This window comes from Marmota flaviventris, chromosome 16, assembly GCF_047511675.1.
Source record: "Marmota flaviventris isolate mMarFla1 chromosome 16, mMarFla1.hap1, whole genome shotgun sequence".
Taxonomy (NCBI): Eukaryota; Metazoa; Chordata; class Mammalia; order Rodentia; family Sciuridae; genus Marmota; species Marmota flaviventris.
Window position 1 is genome coordinate 57,771,039 of NC_092513.1, and position 23,012 is coordinate 57,794,050.

At 41.2% G+C, this 23,012-nt stretch overlaps 1 protein-coding gene across 4 annotated transcripts in view; it reads left to right on the forward strand.

Annotated features, from left to right (window-relative positions):
• The window catches only part of Ptprm (protein tyrosine phosphatase receptor type M), an 828,844-nt gene that overhangs the window by 776,744 nt on the left and 29,088 nt on the right, over window positions 1-23,012 (forward strand). For 2 of the 4 annotated variants that reach the window (XM_071602455.1, XM_071602457.1), the window contains 8 exons: window positions 9,751-9,867; window positions 10,590-10,640; window positions 13,970-14,124; window positions 14,359-14,494; window positions 16,528-16,677; window positions 17,708-17,881; window positions 18,821-18,952; window positions 22,219-22,344. In XM_071602455.1, coding sequence (XP_071458556.1) covers window positions 9,751-9,867; window positions 10,590-10,640; window positions 13,970-14,124; window positions 14,359-14,494; window positions 16,528-16,677; window positions 17,708-17,881; window positions 18,821-18,952; window positions 22,219-22,344 — 1,041 coding nt within the window. The remainder of the gene's footprint in view (window positions 1-9,750; window positions 9,868-10,589; window positions 10,641-13,969; window positions 14,125-14,358; window positions 14,495-16,527; window positions 16,678-17,707; window positions 17,882-18,820; window positions 18,953-22,218; window positions 22,345-23,012) is intronic. The other 2 variants (XM_071602456.1, XM_027942901.3) reach the window with 1 other exon arrangement.

Here is a 23,012-nt window from a genome sequence, read left to right on the forward strand (position 1 = left end):
TATGTATGTCTTTTCCTATCAAATGCGTCTCCTGTAGGCAGCATATTGTTGGGTCTTGTTTTGTGATCCATTCTACTAGCCTGTGTCTCTTGATTGGTGAGTTTAAGCCATTAACATTTAGGGTTATTATTGAGATATGGGTTGTTCTTCCAGCCATATTTGTTTATTTATGTTACTAAACATGGTTTGTTTTCCTCTTTGATTATTTTTCCCCCCTTTACTGTCCTACCTCCCACTGTTGGTTTTCATTGTTATTTTCCATTTCCTCTTCCTGTAATGTTTTGCCAAGGATGTTTAGAAGAGATGGTTTTCTAGCTGCAAATTCTTTTAACTTTTGTTTATCGTGGAAGGTTTTAATTTCATCTTCCATACTGAAGCTTAATTTCACTGGAAACACAATTCTTGGTTGGAACCCATTTTCTTTCAGTGTTTGAAATATGTTATTCCAGGATCTTCTAGCTTTCAGAGTCTGTGTTGAAAGATCAGCTGTTATCCTGATTGGCTTACCCCTAAATGTGATCTGCTTCCTTTCTCTTGTAGCTTTTAAAATTCTCTCCTTACTCTGTATGTTGGGCATCTTCATTATAATGTGTCTAGGTGTGGGTCTCTTATGATTTTGCACATTCGGCGTCCTGTAGGCTTCTAGGATTTGGGATTCTGTCTCATTCTTCAAGTCTGGGAAGTTTTCTCTTATTATTTCATTGAATAGATTGCTCATTCCTTTGGTTTGAAACTCTGTCCCTTCCTGTATCCCAATGACTCTTAAGTTTGGTCTCTTGATGTTATCCCATATTTCTTGGATGTTCTGCTCATGGTTTCTTAACAGTTTTGCTGAGCTGTCTATGTTCTTTTCAAGTTGAAATACTTTATCTTCATTGTCTGATGTTCTATCTTCTATGTGTTCTACTCTGCTGGTAGTATTCTCAATTGAGTTTTTAAGTTGGTTTATTGCTTCCTGCATTTCTAGGATTTCTGTTTGTTTGTTTTTTATAACCTCTATCTCCCTGTATAGTTGATCTTTTGCTTCTTGGATTTGTTTATGTAATTCATTGTTGAAGTGATCTTTCATTGTCTGATTTTGCTGTCTGATGTCTTCCTTGATACTCCAGATCATCTGAAGCATGTATATCCTGAATTCTTTATCTGACATTCCATCTGCTGCAGCTATTACCTCTTCTAACATTGAGTTGACCTGCATTGCTTGTGGTCCTTTCTTTCCTTGTCTCTTCATACAGTTCGCGTTCCTTTCTACTTGGTGAAACTGTTGTGCTATTGAATTTTCCCCCTATATATTTATATTGGTCTTGTATAGTTGCAAAGTCTCCCTCGCAGGTGCGGGCGGCGGCTCTGCCCCTCCTCCAATTGGGGCAATGTGCCTACCACGCCGGCAGGCCACTGGGCCTGCTCTGCCGGTCGGTAGCAGGTCCGCCTACCTTGCAGGCGCGGGCGGCGGCTCTGTCCCTCTGCGGGCCGCTAGGCTTGTTCTGTCGGTGGTCGCAGTTCTGCCTACTTTGCAGGCGCCGGCAGCGGCACTGCCCCTCTGCAGGCCTCTGGGGCTGTTCTGCCAGTGGGTCGCAGGTCCGCCTACCTTGAAGGTGCGGGGGGTGGGGCGGCTCTACCCTTCCTCAGGCCACTGGGCCTGTTCTGTCTGTCGGTTGCAGGTCTGGCCTGTTCTGATGGTGGTCACAGTTCCGTCTACCTTGCAGGCGCGGGGGGAGGGGGCGGCTCTGCCTCTCAGCAGGCCACTGCTCCTCTTCTGCTTGTGGGTCGCAGGCCCACCTACCTTGCAGGAGTGATTGGAAGCTCTGTCCCGCCGCGGGCCACTGGGCCTTTTCTGTTGGTGGTCACAGTTCCGCCTACCTGGCAGGCGCCAGGAGATGATTCTTGATGTGCTATAATTCATCTGACACATTTGTGCCAGCTATCTCTCATATTGCCACAGTGATGGGATATTATAGGATCAAAGCAAATTTGCAGGTCAGAATAACAAGTGTTTCTCGGAACATGCTCTGTGGACTCTCCAGGTAACTGTGAGCTGTATGCAGATCAGCTCTTTTAACATTTCTCTCTGAGCCCTTGGAGCCACCTATGCCTGAGATCTGCCTCAGAGTCACCATTGTCAAGTCCTGTCACTTGTCTTCTGCAGACTCTCTCACTGTGCTGCCACAGCTGGCCAATCCTGGAAAATCCTGATTTCCATCTGGGTCTGATTTCTTGTCTATTTGCAGTTTGGCCAGACTGAACTTTGGTCCTCTATCTCTTTACTCTGCCACCTTGACTTTTGTCTGCCATAGTCTTGGGGATGCATGTAGGCAGTCACCTGCCTATGTGTCTATTAAGTGCATAAGGAGGGGGCACTGTGTGTGTGGCAGATGGACACATCACTTGGGATAAATTCATTGCAGCCTGAGAGTGTTTATAGCACCAGCCATACTCCTACCTGCTCAGGCAGTGCACAGCTATAGTTTCTTGGCACCATCATTGGTCACAATATGGAATGGTCTCAGAGCTGCAATAGCCCTTCTCTGTTCTGCTCACAGGAGCACATGAAAGTCAGTCTGCCCCCCCACCCCCGCTTTGCACACTTCAGGGTATAGCTTATTCTTAGCAGTAAATGTCCTTCTTGAATGCAGGACATTTTTTCCCCCATTTCCTCTCATTTTGCCTTGAATTAGGTTTTATGTTTACACATCTGTCTTCAGGAGTGTGAGAACTGTATCTCATTTCTCCGCATCCCCAGCAGTCCCTAGATGGGATTCTGCTTGTCGAGGGCTTTTGGGTTGTCTAAATGACTGGCAGGATAATCTAGAGACCTGAGACCCAAGCTTTGCCAAACTTCGGCCACAGTGCTGAAATCTCCATCTTCTCTCTTCAGTCTCTCCCAGTTTTGAGTTAAATATATGTAAAAAAAGGATAATAATTTGCCACAGAATTTGTATGAGGGGGCATGTAGTCCAATAATTTTAGGAGCCAGAATCATTACACCCAATATGTGATCCACAATCTTTGGCATATAAGAAAAGAGAGCCAGAATAGTCCTGGGACTTGCACAGGGTCATAGATTTAAACTATGACCCTGAGACATGTGAAGACTGACAATGAGAGAAAAGAAGCACTAAATACTCTAAGAAGTAGTGTCCCTTCAGATGTATCTTGGGACCCGTATTTGTATTGTAATAATGACATCATTGCTCAGAAGATTTCTAAAACACTTATTTCAAGAATAATCTTCAGAGTACATGACATTCTTTTTGCTGCACCTGATGATGGCAAATCTCCCCTCTTTTGCCAATAGGCCTTATATTTGGGGAATGGATAAATGCCAAAGCCAAATCTCTTGAATAGGTGGGGATCAAACAGACTGAATGAGTATGTCTCTAAAAGTCTAGCTGCCATTTCAGTGTTCTCCTTTCTGGATAAGTTTCCATCCACATGAGCTACAAGAAAAAAGGAACAAGACACATTTCTTATGTGGTTTGTAAGATAATGCTTAAAAGTCTTAAAAGTGCCCAAAGGACCCCGAACCCCAGCCAAATGAAGTAGGCCTGGAAGGAAGAAACTGTGAACACTACAATAAAGCCAGGCCCTTACACAACAACTCTGTATAGACATAATCTCATTTAATCATCACCCCCTCCCGAGCAAAGCAATGATCTTATCTCCCATGATACTTGAGGAAACAGAAGCTCAGAGGGTGTATATCACTTGCTGAAATGTACGTGCTATAGTTTGGAATACTAGATGCCCTTCAAAGACCCATTATTAAAGTTGTGGCCACCAGTCCATGGTGCTTTGGGGAGGTGAGGTAGGGCCTAGTGGAAGGAAGTTGGGTTAGTGGGGGCTGGCCCTAGAAGGAGATACCAGGACCCCAACATCTTCCTCCAACTTTGCTTCCTGACCCACAGGACCCCTCCTCCATCATGCAAACACTCTTGCCGTGGTATGCCGTGCCTCGCCTCCAGAGGGACAAGCAACCTAAAGAGGACTAAAACCTCTGAAAACAAGCTGAAATGATAAACCTTTCCTCTTTATAAGTTAGTCGTTACAGTGACAGAAATCTGGCTAAAACAGCAAGTGACACAAACAAAAGCAAACCCACTGTCCATCTTACTCCCATCCACACAAGACTGAAACAATCTGTATTTGGGGATATTTAGATAGCAAATTCTTTTATTCCTATAAAACTTTTATTTTTAAAAAAAAAGAAAGACAATGAACCTGTTCTTTGGAAACAGAGCTGGCAGTTGCTCTTGGCTGGGGCTATTTGGTAATGTGCTTCGTAGCAGTGATTTTGCTCCATCCAATATCTCCGTCAAAGCTGCACTCTGTAGGCTGAACACCCTATTAATAGAAGTGTAGTGACTCTCTCTTTGGATGCCTCTTTCAAAGACAAAAAAAAAAGTCTGTTGAAAACTCTTGACAAATCAAAACTTATAACAGGCTTTCTTTTCTCTCCCTTCTATCCTTTTAAAACTGTTTTTAGTCAGATCACACTATGGTGCCCCAACTTAAGAGCTAACCATTATTAAGCCTTTTTAATCATGGGCTTCTTAGCAAAATAAGTCCTTATGCCCATGCACAGTGCACATGAACAGACCTTCAGTTCTGCCTCAGGCTCTGTAGGACCATCACTAGAAGTTAGCAGCTTGCAATCAGGGACAAAACTTAAAAATTTCAAAGTATGTACCCTGTTCCTCCCAACCCACCCAATCCATTCTACACTTCTTATTTGGTATCTGTTCTTGAAGCCAAAACCTCCCAACAAGACCAAAGAAAGCATTTTGGGTCTTGAGTTCCAGCCTCCCACATAGTCCTGCAGCTGGGGTCAGACCTGGCTTCCACCTCTGCTCTGTCACTGTACAATTTATTACCCTGAGTAAGGCCACATCTGTGAGAATGCAGCCATTTAGTGCAACTAACTCAAAGCAGGAGAGGCTCTGTGCATGGGAGTTGCAATGACCTTGAAAATGAGGGTCTAGAAACTGTCTCTATGATTCCAGCTGTTTGGTTTGAATCTCCTCAAACACAGACACTACTTTCTAATTTCTTTGAGGAGTTGATCAAACCACATTAATAGGAGAATGTACATGCCAATGTCTCTCCTGAATCTGATTTCTGTGGAGTAAGGTTTGCAGAAAAGAGGAATAACAGCATCATGGGATTTTCCTTTGCTCCCCTCCCTCATCATAAACCCCACACAATTGCCAGTGCTCAGTACTTCCCTTCTCTTCACTTATCCAGGCCCTCAGTGGGCTCTGTGCTCCCTGAACTCCTGCAGTCGGCTAGGGTCCAGATCACAAAACTATCATTTAAGAATTAACATTTTTCTGAGCACTTATGGTGAACCAGGCATTTGGTCAAATGTTTTCATTGCACTGGATCACTTAATCCAGTTCCCAAAATCATCTGGGGAGCTTTAGAATATGAAGATGCCTCTGTCCCACCCCAGATATTGAGATTTAATTGGCCTGGTGTGTGGCCTGGGCTTTGGAATTTTAGACACTCCCATACACTCCCCCCCCCATTATTCTAATGTATAGGCAAATTAGTGAATCGCTTTATTTGAAGAACACTCCTGAATAGGAACCATAATCTTGCCGGCCTGCCAGATGGAGCACCTGAGATTGTGTAAACTCCAGTGACCCCCAGACCCCATCAACATTGCACCCAGGCCCAGCCAGACTCTGCAGTCCAATGATGTTGTCTAAATCTTCACTGCTCAATATGGGCCACAGACCAGAGCATAGCTTGGGAGCTTGTTCAAAATGTAAATTCTTAGGCCCCACAAATTCAGGCCTACTGGATTTGTTGAGAATCCCTCCAAGAGATTCTGAGGCCTGCTGAAGTTTAGAACCACAGCTGTAGTGATGTCAAAATACGATGAAGGTCGAGAGGATGTGCTGCCAGCCTGGGGAGCTTCAGCTCTGCCCACTACAGCTCTCCCACTTTAACACACATGGGGATTATCTATGGGCTGCTGGTTAAAAATTACTTTCCTGGAAAAAAAAAATTTTTTTCAGTAAGTTTGAAATCCTGGGGCTATACTGCTTTCTGTACTGTTTCATGTTTATGAATTTTAAAGCCAAAACGATCACCCCGTTGGAGCAGGGACCACATCATCTCCTGCAGCCCTCAGTGTGGTAATGAGCAGGCAGCAGGGCTCAGTACTGTTTGCTTGATTGATGGCCTGATGGAACCAGCACTAGGGCACCAAGGTAATTAGAGGATCCTGATCAGGGCCTCGCTTTCCGGGCTGAAGGCTGTTGCCTTATATGATTAGGATGCGTGGGAGGCAGAGCCTCTGCTTAGAAGCTGTGCAGGTAGCGACAGTCTGCAGGAGGCAGCTGGGCCTGGCACAGAATCAGAGAGAGGAGCATCCGGTTCTGCGGTTCCTGAGCTCCAATAAGCCCTCAAAAGCAATGGTTTCAGTGTCTCTGTATGCAGACTCAGGACAGGAGGGGAGGCAACTGCAAGCCCTAGATTCTCCAGACATTTTCACCCAGAGAGAAAAGCATATTTTCTCTTCCTTTTAATTTTTTTTCCAGAAAAATAACTTGACACAAGTCCAAGCAGTTAAAAAGATACTAAAAGGAACCCAATTTAGAAGGGTTTTTAGTAGGCTGAAAACAGATGTGGCAAACCATTTCAGGATATTCTGGGAGATGAGATGGGGAGGACCAGATCCGAAATGGCTCATCCACCTGTTCTGAGCCCACCCCACCAGGTGCCTCTGCGCAGGAGGGGACCGCCCTGTACTTGTTCTGGAAGGAAGCCCCCCACGCTTCCTTTTTCCTAATTACCTCCTCATGGAAGCATCCGGGCAGTGCCAAGCGGTTAAGGGAAGACTACGTGTTCACGGTTCTGCCACTTCACTTTGGAGGCTGCACCTGCCCACCCCAATGGCGCTCCAGTAGGAAGCCCTCTGCCACCCACAACAACTTGTGGTTCAGAGCTCCTTGCCTTTGGGGAAGCACAGGGGCACCAGCTGCATCCGGTCAGAGCCTGGGCTCCTGCAGACGCAGGCGGCAGGGTCAGATTTCAGATGGATCCCAAATTTACCCAAAGGAATTTGGAGCTGTTGATGGGGAAGAACATATCCCAAAGGGAAACTCTCGTCCTCGGGACTCATAGGTGGCTTTTAATTTCCCTAATTGCAAGGAACTGAAGCCACCCTCTGCCCCCATGCTCATATTTATTGAAAATCTGAGGGCAGGAAGGATAAAGTCTAACGTAGAAGAACAGATAACCACACAAAATATCTTAGGTCTGTTGCATCCTATAGTTAGTAAACTCACTGATTAGAAGATTAAACCTAGATGGTGGCATTTTTATTAGGTAAGTTAGCTGTGTTACAATGTAAGTGGCAGATGTGGGTATGATTTTGTTCAATTTCCAGAGAAATATATTAAAAAATATGTGTACCATTGAGTTATTTATTTTTAAAAGTGCACACATGACCTGTATTTTTAGTTCTGTCCACTTGCATAATTGAAGTCACAAAAGTGTAAAAGCAATTCTAACACAGCAGAGAATATAGTGTGTACCATATAAGCATATCTGTTCATTCTCATTCTAAAAGTATAGTGCTAGAAATTCTATAAATGAAATCATGACTGCTGTCAACTTAGACATCTCCACACATACCCAATCATACATTCTTTACAGGAAAATAAATGGATCCTTCTTGCTCTGGGATATTTTAGATACTGTGTAATATCTGAATTCTGAGATACTATAGATAAGTCATTTAGAAAGTCATAGGTAATGTTCCCAATAACAAGAAGGGGGAAAAAAAAAGACTTCCAAATTGAAAACTCCCATCTTTGTCTTGTGCTCCACTTATCTCTAACTTCTAGCATATCTGATTTGTACCTGGCCAACTAGAGGTAGTAAGAATAACCTAGAACTGCCAGAAAGTCTCCTAAGGAAGCAGCTAGAACAATGACTGACACCATGTCATATTGGGAACATTAGTGCACCACAGGTGTTCAGCTTTCTGGGAAAGCTGTTCTCAGGCCTTTGTCCTTTGTGTCAACTTTCCCAGGAATTTCCCACACTGATCCACTGACTTTCTCCATGAAATTCAGCTCTGTGTGTCTACTGCATATTCAGCATATACAGGACACATTGACCAGGTGTTGCAGGGTTTGCAGAAATAAGCAAGCAACACTTGTCTGTTGCCTGGTAATAAGTAAGTATCAAATCTTTCAAGACGGTGTCATCCTAACTTCAAAAAAGCTCATTTCATGAAGGAATCAAAGAGAGTCCACTTCTATGGAGAAAAGACTTTAGAGCCGGTAACATTTGAGATCACTTTCAAGAATGAAAAAAAAAAAAAAATCTTCATCTGGAAAGAACTGGGTGGGAGGTGAACATTTTAAAAGAGAGGAATGGGCTTGAGTCAGAGTTTGGATTGTGGAGCATGTTTGGAATTTAGGGCAAACCACTTGTCTTTGAACATAAAACATAAATAGGAGAGTAGTAGAAGATAAGGCTGAGAATACAAATTGTGGCCAAATTCTAAAAGTTCCATATATGCCATACTGAAGAATTATGTTAAGAATTAATTAGCTTCACAGAAGTTGGCAATAGGAGATCCTTGAGCAGCCTAATTCAGAGAGTGGATTCTTCTTGCCAAAGGTTTTCTGGTGCTAGTTTGTATAGCATATTCATGCAGGAAGACTCCAGCGCCTGAACTGAGAATGGCAGAGGAATTTTAAAAAGTTGAAAACCATATCTGGGAGGTATTTCAAAGATATTCCTAGACTTGGCAACTCACCTAGACTTGGGTTTTGGAGAAGGAATTGGCCAAGTTTGGGTAATGGAAGAAATTATAATAGCATTAACATAGAAGTCAGCAAGAGAGCCATGACTGTGGGACAAAGAGTTCTGTTTTAGACATCTTGCCTTTGAGTTGCTGGCAGGACCCCCAAGGGAAGAGGCCCACAAAGTAAGTGAAAAGCCCAGTTGAGCACTTGGAGGAATAGAGCTGGAGTTACAGAAAAAAAAAAAAAAATTCATCCATGGATGGAAGTGGATGGAACTTCCAGGAATTCAGAGAGGCCCAAAAGGTCAAGGACAGAGCCTAACAGAGGCTACTTATCCCTGCTTAGCTCATCCTAAACTCTTGCTGATGAAACTCAAGAACAAATTCTAGGAGGGGCCAAATCTAACAAATTTCTTCCACCTGAAAAATCCCCCGGTTAGAGGTTTCAGATAACATGGAAAGACTGTGTGTGTGTGTGTGTGTGTGTGTTTGCTTATGTTAAAATCAATCAGTAGAGCTAACTAGGGAAAACCGCAGTGCTTCCTTCTTCTTCAGAAAAAGAAAACTCTGGTCTTGAGTGTTAATTCTGATTTTTCTGCTCACTTGTCCTTAAAAAAATGTTAATCCCTTTCTGAAACCTAAAGAAATTTCAGATGCAAAGAAGCTAAAATACTGCCAACTTCCCATTAAGGTTTATTTTTTCAAGCCCAGCCCAGAAAGGAATGGTTTCTATAACCAGGATATTTGTAGTATATACAGTTTGTTAAATTTATACCATTTTTCTAAATCTTACTCCTCCTGTGATTCAAAATTTTTTTTTTCTGGAAAGAGGAAAAAAGAAAAAACAGACTTTGCTCTTGAGTATATGATTAAGTTTTATTTTTGTGTGCAAATTTTATTGTATAAATCATAGCATGATCCATCACTGGTGGAACTGAAAATAACAAACAAATAAACCCATAATTTTCTTGTGTTTTCTGAAGGTCAAATGCTGCAAATACTGGCCAGATGACACAGAGATATATAAAGACATTAAAGTTACCCTAATAGAAACAGAACTACTGGCAGAATATGTGATCAGAACATTTGCTGTTGAAAAGGTAAGTCTAAAAGCTCTGGTGGTGCTACACTAGCCTCATTACCTTATCTAGCATCATTTATACAAGTTCATACTTGAATGCAGGTAGGCTCTGTCTTTTTTTTTTCTCAAGGATTCATCTTGCCCTCTGATTCTATAATAGCTCACTTCCACCTTTAAAGTAAATCATTACCATTTCATAACAGTCTATATTTTGCAACTAAACCAAAAGATAACATTTTTGGTCTATCTTCTTTTTAACCTGGTTGATATTCTTCTGCTCATCTCTCTTTGTTAACAGAGCAGTTTGTGAGATTTTGATGAATGTCCTTCAGGTTTGATAAATTTCCTCCATGTGAGTGTCCATTTGGGTTTCCCAGTAGTGAGTTAGTATCAGTGTTAAGACACAGGTCCTAACTCCTCCTGGAATCCCTTAGGATTCCATATGGCTCTTTTAGGCCCATGGTTCCACAGGGACTAATGATTTTCCAGGGAGAATCAACCTACCTGGAAAACTAAGTGACCAATGACCTTTGGACCCAGGACACTCTTGCATGAACCAGCGCATTCATTCATGCTCACTGTCATACTGAGTCTAGCCTTTCGTAGTTGCTGGTGTTGGTGAATGCTGTGCTTTGGTTCTACCCTGCCTCATCCCATGTGCATGGATGGGGCTTCTTCTCTGGGAAGCACTGTAGGGCGTAACAGGGAATTTCCTTATTCCCTCTCTTTTTGCTGACATAGGGAGGGGCCGGAGGTGAAGCAAACTGCAGTCCATCCAGAGAAGTGTCACAGGTAGGCTGTGGGGAAGGTGGAGGTGATGTGACTGAGAAACACTCTGCCTTCCAGAGGCCCACAGACTTCGATCAAGAGCTCCTTCTCCATCACCGAGCCACGCACAGTTGCACCAGATGCAGCAACTTTGTCATGAATTTATTCTGCTTACACTCATTTAATAGTAGCAGGTCCCCTTGAAGGACAGGGTTATAAGCAAACTGCTGGGCAGTTGGCTCTTGACCTTCCTTTCTACTCTGTATTTTCATTGCATCTAAATACATTTTTTTTTAGATCAACAAGACCAGTTCTAGAAAATTCAAGGAAATAGTAGCACCTGCTTATTGGATAATTTACACTGATAATTTGAACTTTCATTCCTGGTTTGCAAATCCAAATTTGCCAGACAATCACAAGGCTGAGAAGACTAGTTTATTTTAATATGTTTCTTATACTATTTAGCGTTTTTTTCCTTAGCCTGTCTTTTTTAATAAGCAGGCAAGAGCTTGGAGACTTCAAAGAATGTGAAGTTCTGGTTGACTCAGTTCTTCAAGTTCTGAACCTCACACTTTGATGTCGAATTTTTCCTTCTTAGGCAGGATTGGGGGAAAAAAAAGAAGTGGAGGATTTTTGTATGGCTCTTGGCAAGAGCACTCATGAATAACTGCATTAAAATAGCGATAAAAGACCCTCAATATTTTTTTCTTAAGCCATTGCTTAAACATGGAATTCTTTGAACAATAGACAGCTCTCTAATAAGCTGAAAATGCGTCTCTGTTGCTAAAGGAAGGGTTTGTTTGTTTCTTTGCTCCTTTTTTTTTTAACCTCTTATTGTACTCTGCTGCATTCACAGCCACATAGAAATGTTTCTGAAAACCCAGTTATTTTAGTCATCAGACAGCTAGAAAAGAGGTGGTGCATGGAAGCAGGGCTTGTGAATGCATTTGGGGAAATCAAAATGACATGTTAGTGATTTTCTAACTGGGCAATTGGAATCTTTGAGGAAAACAAATCACTGGACTTCTGTAGAACATTTCTGGTAGGTTGGAAACTTTGTCATTAAAAGGGAAAGAAAACAAATGGTTAGGGATGTACTTCTAGCTTCCTGCAATTCTCATTCTATTTTGAGAGTGTGTTACAACAAGGGATCTAAAGGTGAAAAATGGATTTGGACTCCACTCTGCAAAACAAGCAGATTGTTATATCTGCTTATTAGCTTATTCTTCAGTTTGAAACTGAAGAATTTCTGTTTTGCATCTGATGGCTGCTTTTTCTTTCTCATATTAAGGGAATCAGACGGCAGTGTGAATATGATCCCCCATCTCAAAGACAGAACATGCACTCAGTGATTTGAGTCATTCTTCAAATGTTTGTTAAGCATCCACTTTGGTCTAGGCATTGTTGTATGTCAAGGGTTCTCCGTTCCCATTTATATTACATGGAAAAATTAAATGACTTTTTATATAGCATTAATGCTTTTATAATGAAGACTAAAGGAAAAATGTAATTAGCATCCAGCTGGGAAGTATTTAGGCTGTGATCACTGGTTGCATCTATGATTTTCTTCCTCAATTGTATTACAAAACAGCAAAAGGAGAAACTTATGTCCATGAACAAGAATGAAAGTTGGATCAGAAGCAATTTCCTTTGCTAATGTTGGCAGTAATGAACATATCAGAGGGTGGAGATTTATTCTGGGAGCAGTTCTTCTGCATTTCAAAAACTGACATTTACCTTGCTCAGACAATGAGGCTTAGATCATGAGCCCTTCTCATTATGGGTGGGGCTCAGAGCTTGGTAATGTACAGGCTGAAATCTTCTGTTTATTCCTTTTGGAATAAATAAGATTTTATCACTGGTAAGCTTTCTCAGTTTATGGGATGCTCATTCTGCATTTGGGAGCAGCTCTGCCCAAGTCATTCATAAAGCCAGCAAAGCTCTCTACGGCTTTGGAAGGTGACAGAGGCTCAACTGCATGTCTCTGATGGATTCTTTGAGGATAGCCAAATGTTATGACTTTTTCCGAGATAAGAAATTTGAGCTCCTAACCACCTAGTAATATCACTCTGGTATTACTGCACCTATTTAATAGATGACAATGCTGATTTGCATTGTGAGTCCTTGACTGTTTAACTCCTAACTGCTTAAATTCTACTAAAAAAGTATCTTCACAGAAAAATAAAGCTTCAGCATTTGTGGATTATTAGCCCTATTAACACATTGGTAATAACTAAGTCTTATCTTAAAATCTGTATTTGTTTGCCTCTCCATGTCTTCCCAAGCACATAAAATTTGAACTTATTATTTATTCCCTACAATTGCTTGATGGAGAGTGTGGTAAGGTCAGCGTGTGTTTACCTTTAAGATGCAATAAAACTAAAATGCAGAGATGGTACTTAGTGGTTATCCAGTGAGAAGACAGAGAAAGTTAAGTTTGATCCCAGATTTATATGTAACCTTGGTGTGAAGAGTAATTTTTATTTTCAAAATACACTTTTGCCTTAAAACATAGTCTTAAAATGTCGAGTCATAGTTAGAAAACAAAACTGATAATCAGCTTAATTACTCTCAAGAGCAAATTTAAAAGCAAAACAAGAGTAAAGTATCTTTCCTTCAGTTCCCTTTAGTTCAGTGGCAGGCAGTGCCCCCTTCAATTTACTGATACAAAAGCACCTCTTGATTCCCATGGGCTCATTTGCTGACATGCCTGCTTCCTGCAGACTGGGACCATCACTTAAAGACAGGAGACAGTGTCTTCATATCTCTACAGTCTAACGCCTTGAATAATACTTGGAGCACTGTAATTACAAAATTGTCAGTGATTTGAGGACTGGGTTAAATGTTGACCTGAATTAAAAAGAGAAAAACAGTTGCAAATGAAAATGAGTTCCCCAGCTCATCTGGTTGGAAGGTAGATTCATTGTGCCAGCAAAAACATTTTCTGAGCATGTACAGTGTATGTGCACTGCTTGAGCATCTGGTACAAAGAGCTACCAGGATACAGATGATCCAGAACAAAGGTCTTGCATTTCAGTAACTAGTATTGAGCAGCTTTTAACATAATCTATATTTTATTAAGGAATTTCAAAGAATCAGAGATCCATTCATTTAGAGTTGCTTGTGTATAAATTAGCATGTCCTCCAAACACCACCTCCCTTTCCCACCCACATCTTCCTAAGTGTGATTAACCTGTGTTGAATGTAAGAATGTCCTTCTTCCACAGCAACTCATTGTTATCTGCCCCTAGGCTTGCTACCTAGGGGTGGGTTGTGCTCCCCTGGTTGCTCTTGAAGTTTATCATTTATTCTCCTTTGTTCTCTTCTGTGTTGTGGCTGACTGGGAAATGCAGAGAGGCGTTCATGAAATCCGAGAGATCAGACAGTTTCACTTCACTGGCTGGCCGGATCATGGGGTCCCCTACCATGCCACCGGCCTTCTGGGATTTGTCAGACAGGTCAAATCCAAGAGCCCACCCAATGCAGGCCCATTGGTGGTGCACTGCAGGTAAGTAGAGCTCCCAGTGCCTCTTAAAGAAGTTTACCATGGGTTGTGGGTGGGAGAAGTGGGGTGGTATGTTTTGGAGTGGGATAGAGGCAACAGTTGGACAACAATTTGAATGTGCTAAGTGTTTTAGTGGTTAATTTTTTATGTGAATTTCACCTTAACAAAAAATGTTTTAATGTAGAAGCAGCTCAATGGTCCTTTTGCCTCCATTGATGAACCCCTCTTTTTGTGCAGTGCTGGCGCAGGAAGGACAGGCTGCTTCATTGTCATAGACATCATGTTGGACATGGCCGAAAGGGAAGGGGTGGTAGACATCTATAACTGTGTCAGGGAGCTGCGGTCACGGAGGGTGAACATGGTGCAAACAGAGGTACTGCAACCTGCCCTCCATCCTGCAGCCTGGTCCCTGGTGTCTCCCCTGCATCCTCACCTCCCACAGCCAAGGACAAAAGAAAGCCTGCCAACTCTTTCTTCTAAATGCTCTAGGGATAAAGCAATATACCTGGCAATCCCTGTTTCCTCCTTCCCCCCACCCTCTGCCCTTTTCCCTCCCTGCCTTCTTTCCTCTGTTTTGTTGTTCTTCTTTTAAACAAACAAAAAAAGGAGCTTTCAAGTCAGATTCTGCTACCAGGACTTTTCCTGGCAGCAGAATCTTTAGCCATGAGCTAAAATTTACACATTTTTCTGTGTCAAGGGACCCAGTAGAGTTTCTATATCAAGCACTCAAGGTTTCAATACCATTTCTTTTTATTCTATCTTTTAAACTAGCTGGGAACCAGAGCAAGACCACTCATGAGAATAGCTAGGCATCTACCGAGTGGCTTTAGGGTAATCTCTGTACATTTTATTCTTCTCCAGGGATACTAGGAAGAAGAGTGGCCTCTTGTCCCTGAAAATTCTTTCTAGTAGCCTGGCATCATGGGAATTTGCCTATTTTATAGATGTACTGTGTACCAACTAGGAACTCTCTAATTGAAATGCAAAGTATAGCAGGAATTTACATTTTTGAAAAGAATTACAACTTGTTCCTAGGACATTCCTATTTTTATTAAGATTTGATCATTTTAAGTAGGCATTACAACCCATCACCTAGAAAGTGATTCATGGAGCAGAATGAAGAATAAATAAGAATCCCTTTTGTTTAAATTATGCATTATAGTTTATAGTAACCACTGGGAAACCTAATCCCATTTTTTAGTTAACATAAAAAAACAGAATATATCACAGATTTTTTTTATATTATACTCTTTTTTCTTTAGACTATGGATACTTTGTTTTCAAGATAATAATGATTAAAACTTATTTTTTATATTCTTTACAGTCCAGCACATGTTGCCACACCCATATCCTCACTCTTAATTCCCTTTTTAATTAATAGGAGTAAGCTATTTTTCAGAATTCAAATCCTATGTATTTATAGAAATTAATGGTAATAAGAGGCTTTTTAACATTTCATATAATTAAAGATCAATAATAAATATGGTAAAGATGCACTGGTTAATTGTAGAGAAAGTCAACTATGGGACCCATTTTAATGCTTATTTGTTTTTTTGGAGTTTTTGTTATGTTTTGTTTTGTTTGCAGGCCTAGGGATCAAACCCAGGGCCTCACACTTGCTAGACAAGCACTGGACTACACCCTAGAGGACTCATTTTTAAACTGTAGGCTTATTGTACACATATCAAGAGCTATGGACTTGTAAGAGTTTTCATAGTTATCACATTATTAAATGTTTTCAAAGAAGTAGTTTCCAGTGTTCAGAACTGTCTTCAGAGCAATGTCAGTTTTCCCTGGACCTTTCTCATTTATTTGGTTGGAAAAATCTCTTTTCAACACAGATAGATAAAATTCTACTTGCCAGGTATGGTTATGCATGCCTTTAATCCCAGTGGCTCTGGAGGCTGAGGCAGGAGGATAGCAGGTTCAAAGCTAGCCTCATCAAAAGTAAGGTACTAAGCAACTCAATGAGATTCTGTCTCTAAATAAAATAGGGCTGGGGATATAGTTCAGTGATTGAGTGCCCCTGAGTTCAATCCCCAGTACCAAAAAAAAAAAAAAGTTCTCATTCCAAATTTAGGACATCAGAATTACAAAGGTATCTTAGTCACCATTATATACCAACGCAGTGCCTGCTATAGTCTGCACCAGTGTCTTATTGATTTATGTAACATCCTGTATGAAGCTCCAGTTTTTCTCTCCTTCCCATGGTCAATTAGGTAGAATGCCACATAATGTTTGGGAAATCCAGTGTCCTGTCAGACAGACTTAGAGCTTGTTATTGTTGAGAATGTGTTTTACCCATTACCTTGATGATGTAGAGCTAAAACTGTTAGTGTCTTCCCTCCTGTAGCTCTTGTTTACCTTGATTTCTCCATTACTAACTAGTTTTGTCTGCTTCTTCAGGAGCAATATGTATTTATTCACGATGCCATCCTGGAAGCCTGTCTGTGTGGAGACACCTCTGTCCCTGCTTCCCAAGTTAGGTCTCTATATTATGATATGAACAAACTGGACCCACAGACAAATTCAAGCCAAATTAAAGAGGAATTCCGGGTAAGTTGTGCTAAAGGGAGAGGTGATTGACTCTGACCTTGCTTTTTCAGAAGTGTCTCAAAGTCAGCTCCTGATCCCTTGAACCAACACAGGCTTCCTCTGTCTTAGCACTACTGATATTTGAGACTGGGTGATTTTTTGCTGTGGTGTTGTCCTGTAGGGTATTTAGGAGCACCCCTGGGTTCTACCCTCTAGATGTCTCTGACATGAGCACCATGCCAAACATATGTGCAGGCATCACTAAATGTTCCCAGGGGAGGGGACCAAAGTTAGTCTTACAGAACCATTACCTTTCTAAGCAGACACCAAGCAGTTACCAGCACCTAAACCCCTGTTCACAGTGCAACCAACCATGGGTACAGGCAAAACATAGAAATGCACATTAATAATTCTTTCTGGACATTATTTTTCACTGAGTTCCCCACATACATGTTTCATCTAAGTGTACCTGACTCTAGGCTAGATGCTCCCCGGATCCCCAGATGGACAGCTCTAGTTAGATTTCATGGTACTTAATCCCAGGGATCAACAGTGGCCCTTATGCCTCTGCCACTGGTCCCTGTGTCTGAAAAACAGTCTATGGACCAAAGCAGAGCACAGGAAAGAACTGAATCTAATGGGGCATTTAGGGTTATTGAAGGAGTCGTCTTGCTGACAGCCTAAGGAAACTTAATGACCATGAGAAACACCTGCTGTGGAACTGTTCTCTTCCTCATGTGCCCTTTTTAAAAAATTAATGTTTTATTTAACCTATTCCAGTAATCCCCCCTTATTTGAGGTTTTGCTTTCTGTGGTTTCAATTATGTTTTGAGAATATTAAATGGAAAATCATAGACATACAATTCATAAGTTGGTTTTTAAGTTGTATTATGTTTTTTTGACACATTGCTAATCATACATATTTTGGGGTACAGTGTGATGTTTTCCCTGCATTAATTCATACTATCAAGCCATAAAAATGCATAAAATCCTGCCATTGGTGGCAATATGGCTGAACCTGGAGGTCATGCGCCTTTCTTTTGACCCACAGACTCTAAACATGGTGACACCAACATTGCGTGTAGAAGACTGTAGCATCGCACTCTTGCCTCGGAACCACGAGAAGAACCGGTGTATGGACATCCTGCCCCCAGACCGTTGCCTGCCCTTCCTTATCACCATCGACGGGGAGAGCAGCAACTACATCAATGCCGCCCTGATGGACGTAAGCAATTCCCTTTCTGGGAAGGACATAGGAGGTGTTCCCCAACAGGGATAGCCACTGGGAAGGTCAGGGCAAGCACTTCAGAGGTCTTTCTTTATGCTCCTCTGTCCCTCCCACCCTTTTTCAAGATGCAAACTCTTTTCAACAAAACATAGTTTTCAGATTCCATGTGTTTTTGTGTAGCTGGATATTCTTGCGCTCTCAGTGGCCATGGGTCCAGAAGTAGTGATAAAAGAAGCATGTTGCAGTTACTCTCTGGCCAAAGAGCAAGAAACAGCTGTTAAGTCCCCATGGCAAGGAAATGGAGTAATGTGGAAGCAGCATTATCTCATTTCCCTTTCCTCCTATTTTAGGCAGTAATTAACATGGGAAGAAAACACAACTCATTACTTACTGTTTGTCAATTTACTTCTTGCAGTTCAACTGATGGGAAGAGTAAATGGATATTTTCAGTGCTAATGTGGAAATTTTAATTGTATTGGTGTGATGTTGTAAAAGGGCACTTACACTTGTTCAAAGCTCTCCAGAGCTGAAAAAAGTATGTGTGTTCTTTATGGCAGGAATAAGTAACACCAAAACTTATAAGTGACAAACAAATAAGCTTTAAGAAAAACAGAATGATTTTAATTATTCATAATTTTAAATTGAATTTTCTCCATTATAATGATTACATATGGAGTCAATGTTGCCTATCAGAAATAGAGAAAAACTGGTAAGAGATAGTTAAGTTTTCCTTATATCAAAGTGAGATTACTTTATCATTGTTGTTCCACAGATAAATTTACATTTAGTTTATTTTGGTGTTGACAACAGTGGTAGGATTTAACAGTCACTAAATACGTTCAGTGTTTTGTGCCACACATTTCCATGTGCACTAAATAGATTCCTCCTTTCACATTTTCCTGGGTATATTTGGATCTTTCTTGTTTGTGTTTGCAGAGCTATAAACAGCCTTCAGCTTTTATAGTCACCCAGCATCCTTTGCCAAACACAGTCAAAGACTTTTGGAGACTGGTCCTGGATTATCACTGCACATCAGTGGTTATGTTAAATGATGTGGATCCTGCCCAGGTGAGACTCGGGAATTCTTGAAGGCAGAGCTCGTGCTCCTAGGGCAAGTTTGTGAGTGCTTTGTTTGCACATCACAGGCTCTCAGGCCAGGGCTCAAATGCCAGTTGATGATTGAGAATTAGGGATGCTAATCTAGAGCAGAAGGCTGGTAGAAACCAAGCACAGGCCAAAGTCATAGACAGCGGAAGTAACATGGCAAGACAGGGTTAAAAATTAACCTGCTCCAAAGGATAGAAATACCCACTAGGGATATATAAGGATATAGATGAACAGGAATTCAAACATCACAGAGCCAAAAGTAGAGCAAGTAAACCAGAGGACAGAGGAGAAAGGACACCAGCCCTGGCTTCCATCCCTGGGGCATCCAGTTGGCATAGCTCGCCTGGAGCCTGCAGGTGGAAATCGTCATGGTGTGTAGACAGTGGGAACAAGCAAGCAAGTTTAAGGGATGGCAATTAGTTTCTCAACTCTTTGGTAAAGATATTAAAAAGAAATAAAACTGTCACCTGGAGATAAGAGAAGCTCTGAATGATAAATAGAGTTTTTGCATAGCTCCTCCTAAACAGGAAAAAAAAAAAAAAGACTTGGACACAGATAACTCAAGATTAGTAATGGAGGTAGAAGTTTCTTAGAGGGAGCTGTCAGGAGACTGTTAGCACCAAGGCCCTTTGGGAGCTGAATTTATTCCAATCACAGATTTCACTACCATGACCAAGGTCATTATGGAAAGTTCAAACTTAGCATGTTTTAAGAATAAACTTGTTCTGGAACGGAATTAATTTCTTGCTAATAGAGACATTTTTTTTCCTTTTTTTTTTTAAGAAAAGATCTGAAGTATTTCATTCTCCAAACTGGACAAGATATCTCCTTTCTAAAATCTGTTTTGTTGCCCATCAATCTGCCATATCTGGAAAGGACATTCAGTTCTTTAAGATTTTTAATTATGTTTGAAGCACTACATTATATTGTTAAGGCCCTTGCCTGAAAGCTAGTTAATGAAATAATAATGATAATCCTTGTTCTCATCTAGTCATTTTGGCTTAAGAAGCTTAAATATTTTAGATCACTTCCTGTAGATGCTCTCAGAGAGGCAGACTGGAACCATTTATAAAGACACACACAATTTGAAACAGAAACAAGGATCTGACTTTCCAACTTGCAGAGCCACACTAACTCACGAACAGTCACAGTCAGGGTTATAGGACTTGTTCCCTGTTCAGAATTATGCTGCTAAAGTGAATCCTGAAAAGTGGCAGTATACACTGTGAACATATCAGTGATTCTAGCTTGTTCTTAATGAACAACAGCATTTGAATTCTAAAGCTACATTCTGAACCCAAGATGTCTGGACTCCAACCAAGCCTTGGCTGACTGGTGATAGGAGAAACAAAAGGACTCCAATTCTATTCAGCAGACAGAGCTGATTTTCAGAGTGAGAAAAAAGAGGCTCGGGGGATTCAGTCTTTTAGCGAACACTAAACTGAGCATTGAACTCAAAGCCTTTGCAACCGTACAAGACTAGCACTCAACTATTTTAAGTATTTATAGGTCCAGTTCATGGACGTGTTATGCACCATTTAAGCCATTTTCTACATGGTTTCCTTGGGCAGAGTGTAGGATGCAGTGTGCCAAGAGTGTAGTCTCGTGTAGTCCAGGCCATTCATATTTCTTCATTGTAAGTGACAAGCTTTGTCAGATGCTTGAACTGAGAGGACAAGCAGAAAGTAAGGCTAGCTCAGTCAGTAGAAAAATGGGTACAACAGTTGAATGTGTATGTTATGGCTTTTATTACCATCTTGACTTCCCATCATCATGCCTATTAATTTTAACAGTGGGTATCCTTGGGTATCAAAAAGAAAATAAACATTAGCATGCTATTGTTTGACAAGGCAATTTAATAACTTGTCACCAGGAAGTGCTGTTGAGTGAAGAAGGAAAAATTTCAGGGAAGCAATTGTTTAAAAATAAATGCAATTTCTAAAATATAATAGACTTAGCTACCATAAAAACTATGCTTAGTTATCCTACTTTCATTTTTAATCAAAAGAAAAAAAAAGGTCTAACCTTCAACTTCTTTCTAATGGAGACAGATGCTGTTTCTCTTGGCCCACTGTTAACTGAGAACTTGTCGTGCAATCTTGGATATAAATCAACCTTTGCAAACATTTGACAGTGAAATTTTTATATCCTTTGGAAAATAAAAGTTATCAAAAGGAAAAATAAAAGGAAGTTTAACCAGTGGATTATCCTTTTGTGGTATATCATTTTGCTTAAAATGAGATAATAGGGTTTTCACCTGCTCTTCATCCCATAGCAACAGGTTTAAAAATAATGAAGTAGTGCCCCTCTTGCTTCACCATGAGCCATCTGTCCTTCAGGTAAATCAGAAAGATAAAAGTTAAACACAATTCCACAAGTCACTGGAACACCAAGTCCAGAAAGAAGTTTGAATACCTATTAAGGCTTCATGGATTGAAGAAATGTATTTGAAAAGATCTTATAGGTTCTTCCCACCTGACCATCTTCAAGTTTAGGAGGATGGTAGGGTGGTGGCAAATGCAAGGACCCCTTTCCTAAACTCCCAAGTCCTAAACACTCCTGCCCGCTGAGTTGTGATTCCATTTGTGCAAATATTCTAGTTATCTTATAGCATCAATACCTGGGTTTTGAGCTTCTTGAAAACTGTGTTTTTAATCAAAGTGGCCTCCAGGTAAAAAAAGCAGAGCAGTTACTCTCACAACCCAGGATACCTAGATTTTGCTTTGGGAGAGCTTGTACCAGAATATGAAAATGCACCCAACCCTTACTGTTTGTCACAAAATAGCCTGATTTCCAAAAGTCCAGCAGGAGAGGATAAAAACCTGTGTTAACAGGTACACATGCCAGTTTAAACATCTTCAGTTTCACAGTGGCAGCTAGAGGCATTTCCCCTAGGGCCTAACTAAGTATACATTTCAGCAGCCAGGAGACCTAGGAAGGGATGTATGGAAGAGATCCTCATGCCTTCCCTGGAAAGCAGAATTAGTCATGGCTCCAGGTGCTTCCTGAGACAATGAAGAAAAGAGTCACAGGAGAAGGACAGGTGAGGAATCAGCAGACAAGGGAGTCCTTGAGTCTACTTGCTGAAAGGAAAAGATGGAAAGAAAAGAAAAGGAAGGGAATCAAGGAAGTCTTGAGATTTAGTGAATGTCTGATACTGACTTTATCCAAACTGTTAGTAGTAAATGTATTATAATTAACCTTGTGTTTCTATGTTTTAAATTCAGTTGTGTCCTCAGTACTGGCCAGAAAATGGAGTACACAGGCATGGCCCCATCCAGGTGGAATTTGTGTCTGCCGACCTAGAAGAGGACATCATCAGCAGGATATTCCGTATTTATAATGCAGCCAGAGTAAGAGCCAGGGACAGTATTGCTTTGTACTGTGGTCCGTCATATTCTTGTCCACTGATTTCTAACAGACCACTCTACATCAGGCACTGTTCTAGGATTTTGGAGTGTGTCAGAGAGCCCTGACCTTATGGAGCTTATATTCTACCAGGAACAATGTCAAAGAAAAAGTTATTCAGTGACACTTTCTGAAAGGAAGGCCATCATGACAGGGACAGGGGCCACAACAGTGGGGTCATGCAGCAGGGGAGAGAGATGAGCTCACCTCTGAATGCACCTCTGAGGGCAAATGAGGATTGATGGCCAAGGAGAAGTGGGGGGCCAGTGGGTTGAAAGTTCCCAAGGAGAAGAAGTATCAGGGTAAGGGGATTCTTTCTGAAGAAAGGCCACAGTGGTCAGGCATCACCTGGGGATGGTAGAGGCTGAGGAACCTGATCAAATGATGAGAATGGCCAGACATGGGGAGAGGATGCTCTTGTAAAATTGATTTAGCAAGGGTTGTTAAAACTGCTTTTTATAAGGCGGTTCACAGGTGGGCTTAGGAGAAGGCTCAGAGCCTGACTTTGGTCAAGCAAAGGCTCTTTATCAGAAGGCAGAAAACAGAAGAGATAGAATAATGGATTTAGTTTGTTACAAAGTGATGGATTTTATAAGACCAAGAAGTGATGAAG